Source organism: Limulus polyphemus, unplaced genomic scaffold, assembly GCF_000517525.1.
Source record: "Limulus polyphemus unplaced genomic scaffold, Limulus_polyphemus-2.1.2 Scaffold263, whole genome shotgun sequence".
Taxonomy (NCBI): Eukaryota; Metazoa; Arthropoda; class Merostomata; order Xiphosura; family Limulidae; genus Limulus; species Limulus polyphemus.
Window position 1 is genome coordinate 1 of NW_013665873.1, and position 3,675 is coordinate 3,675.

Genomic DNA, 3,675 nt, shown 5'->3' on the forward strand with positions numbered 1-3,675 from the left:
ATAAAACACGAATAACAATAATAGCTTATTAAAAAAAGATGTGACTCGTACTAAGTGTAAAACTATTTAATTTGTTGTACTTATAATTAGTCTAGTGAAGAACGTTACGTTGGTTTCACGATCAGCCATTACCTTTCGCTGTTTTCACACACCAACACAGGCTGCCACAAAATACTATAGTACCATATCTATATATTAGGTGATCACTTTAATGTCCAAGTTTTAACGGTCTTTGAATAATGTTATTGCCTTAAACCCACGCTTTGTTTTGCATGGAACTGCCAAGTAAAATAAAAATATATGAATTCTGTCGGATGAATAGTTTCTTGCCTTTTTAAAACCAAGTCAACACCGGAAATGTTGACTAGCAGCCTTTCCTGTAACTTGTAAATTCAAAATTAGGAAAGCTTATGCGCAGATAGTCTATGTGGTTTACTAACAATTCTGAAACCCAAAAAAAAAAAATAGTCAGTTTTTCAGTTAACTAATATAAGTGCTAGCTGCATGTCAGAAACCTATGGAATCTGAAACAAACAAACGAATCTCTGTGTTTTACTGTTAACTGATATAAATCCTCGTTGTCAGACCGTTATGGAATTTGAAATAAACAAACAAATTTCTCAGTGCTTTTCTGATACAGATGCTAGTTGTCCGAAGTGTATGGAGTATTTTTCTGTCTTATTTTGCACAGATAATGATATGAAAGATTCTTCCATGGATCGGTATATTTTGGACAATAAATGCATCAGTGGCCTTCAAGTACAGATCAATGAAGAAATGCATGCCAGTTTGGTGTACATGCATATGGCTGCCCACTTCGGCAGTAACTCTGTTGGAAGGAAGGGCTTCAGCAAGTTCTTTAAACACAGCTCAGATGAGGAACGGGAGCATGCGCAGAAACTGATTGATTATATTAATAAACGTAGTGGTTGGGTGACTGCTTTTGACATCAAGGTACGTATTTAAGATTTTATCACTAGTGGCTAAGTAGTAGAATGTCCAACTGAAATATCACGTAAATCACCAATAATTAATTATAAGATGGCAATAAAATTATCAAATGGTACCCTGTTCATCATCTTCAGGAACGTTTGTGTGAAAGAGTTTATTATTCTGAAGCACCCAAACATTTGGAAATTTTATTTTTTGCACTGAATAATGCCACATTTTAAAATATCAGGAGTATATATAGCAAGATTTCATTTTTGTATTGCATTATTATAATCATCATTATTATTTGAGAATGGCAATTAATAAGGGAAATTTGGTACAATAATTTTTAAAAGTCTATCTTAGATGTGGATGAATTTTATTGAACATGGGTCGGTTAGGGCTAAAAATGATGATCTTTTGTAACACTTTTTTAAGAAAAAACGTGAAAGAAAATCTTGTCCTTATGATGGAATGCATTATTATGATTATTTCTTAGTGCTACATAATGTTTCAATAATACTGTAATACCATACTATTATGACCCTACAGATGCCAGGAAAGACGATCTGGAAGAATGGCATGGAAGCACTCGAGGACGCACTTAATCTGGAGAATCAAGTGAATAACAAGCTACACCACATTCACCAGATGGCTGAAAAGATCTGTGTTGATCCTCATGTAAGTTAACATCGGGAGAGAAGGGGTGGGTAAGGGGAAAAATGTGTATGAAAATGGCAAAGCCATTAAAAATGCAATAGTTTAATAAAAAGAGTAAAGCTAAAAGTAACCAGTGTCAGTATATAGAGGCCAAGAAATGTTGTAAACTCGATAAAGATATTTTATGTCATATATTTGTGTTAAAGAATCCAACGCAAATTAAAATTATTAGTAGTATCATTAATAAAGTGAAATTATGTAAAATGCTAGGAGCATGGTATTTTATAGGTTAATGTTTTTTATTGGGAATTTCCTCTCTTTATGTTATTTCACACTTCTGTTGTTGCATCACACCTGTTACCAAATTACATACGCATTTTGTGGCACTTTAAATCGCAGTAGTCCAACATGTTCTAAAAGGCCTGGCAAAAACTTAAGAAAGAATGGACTGCAGAGAATTGAAAAAATTGGACAGTAAAACGTTAAGAAGGGGTACCTGTCTGTAGAGGATGGAAATAATTGGACGATAAAAAGTTATGAAGGCCCGGACTGTGAAGGGCGTAAAAAATGGTAAAAAGTTGTGAAGGGCCGGACCGTAGAGAATGGAAATAATGGTAAAAAGTTATGAAGGACCAGACTGTAGAGGATGGAAATAATGGTAAAAAGTTATGAAGGACCGGACTGTAGAGGATGGAAATAATGGTAAAAAGTTATGAAGGACCGGACTGTAGAGGATGGAAATAATGGTAAAAAGTTATGAAGGACCGGACTGTAGAGAATGGAAATAATGGTAAAAAGTTATGAAGGGCCGGACTGTAGAGAATGGAAATAATGGTAAAAAGTTATGAAGGACTGGACTGTAGAGGATGGAAATAATTGTAAAAAGTTATGAAGGGGCCGGACTGTTGAGGATGGAAATAATTGAAAAGTAAAAAGCTAATAAGAGCTGGACTACAAAGGATGGAAAAATGGCCGGCTACAAGTTGTTACTTACATGGCTTACTGGAATAATTTTTTTCTTTTAAAACTCGTCAGTTTTTGTACATAATCGTACATAACGCGTTAGTTTTTTGTTTTGTTTTCCGTATAAAATCAACGAAGTTAACTGTTTTAACTCCAGTTGGGATAAACACCTGACGAATTGATAGCACACTAGCCCATCTGTGACGAGATCCTCACTACTGGTTCAGCGGTACGTCTGAAGACTAATGTTGCTAAAAATCAGGTTTCGATAGTCGTGGTGGGCACAGCACAAATAGCCTATTGTGTAGCTTTGTGTTCAATAACAAGCAATCAAGAAGACACGGACTTCGATAAAGATGGCAGCAGATTAGTAGCCGAAACGAAGGAAGAAAAAACAGTTAGTAATTAGAATTTTGTAATTAAAGCAAAAGTAACCAATTAATAATTATTTTAAATTCGTAAAGCCACTTTAAAGAAACTAAACGGTAATTTTGGAATCGCTCATTTTACGTATGTCAAGGTTTTTTTTTTTTAGAGTTTATTGCCCTCGCTTATATTTCATACCGTGTTGTTTATAAACATGTTTATATTGTTAGGTTTAATTCGTATTGGTAAAAAATGTTTGTCACATTATATAGGTTGCACATTCCTGGAACAAAACATAGAGGTAATAAAAGAAATAGAGAAGGCACTAGGTATAATAGCAACAAGGCGAACGCAAACGTACTCCTCCGAGTCACGTAGTATAACACAGTATATACGCTGTGTTTACGCTTTTTAAATATGCATTTATTCTACTTAACTATGCGTCACCAGAAAAGTATGTTTCTATTACATCTTTTCTAATCGAGTATTATCGTAATGGTTTATAAAAACGTAGATATTCTCAGATAGCTAAAGAACTCTTATCAGCGTATGTTCTTTACTTGTTATTACTGTTGCGTCAGCGAGGTCACGTGACTAGTATCACGCCACCTCTTTCTAGAAATATCCTGTTCCTTCATGAATGCCCTTGCGTTTAGTAGATATGTGTTAGTGTTGTATATATAAGACGGTCACAACGTGACGAAGTAATGAGTAATTGAATGTATGCGGACAGAATATTGTTGGCCACGTGAGACG

The 3,675-nt window shown here is 34.7% G+C and overlaps 1 protein-coding gene across 1 annotated transcript in view; it reads left to right on the plus strand.

Moving 5' to 3' along the window:
• The first annotated feature begins 591 nt into the window (after positions 1-591).
• Positions 592-3,675, plus strand: part of LOC106456836 (soma ferritin-like) — a 17,648-nt gene continuing 14,564 nt past the window's right edge. The window contains exons 1-2 of the mRNA XM_013916204.2: positions 592-954; positions 1,483-1,611. Of these exons, the coding sequence (XP_013771658.1) occupies positions 592-954; positions 1,483-1,611 (492 nt within the window). The remainder of the gene's footprint in view (positions 955-1,482; positions 1,612-3,675) is intronic.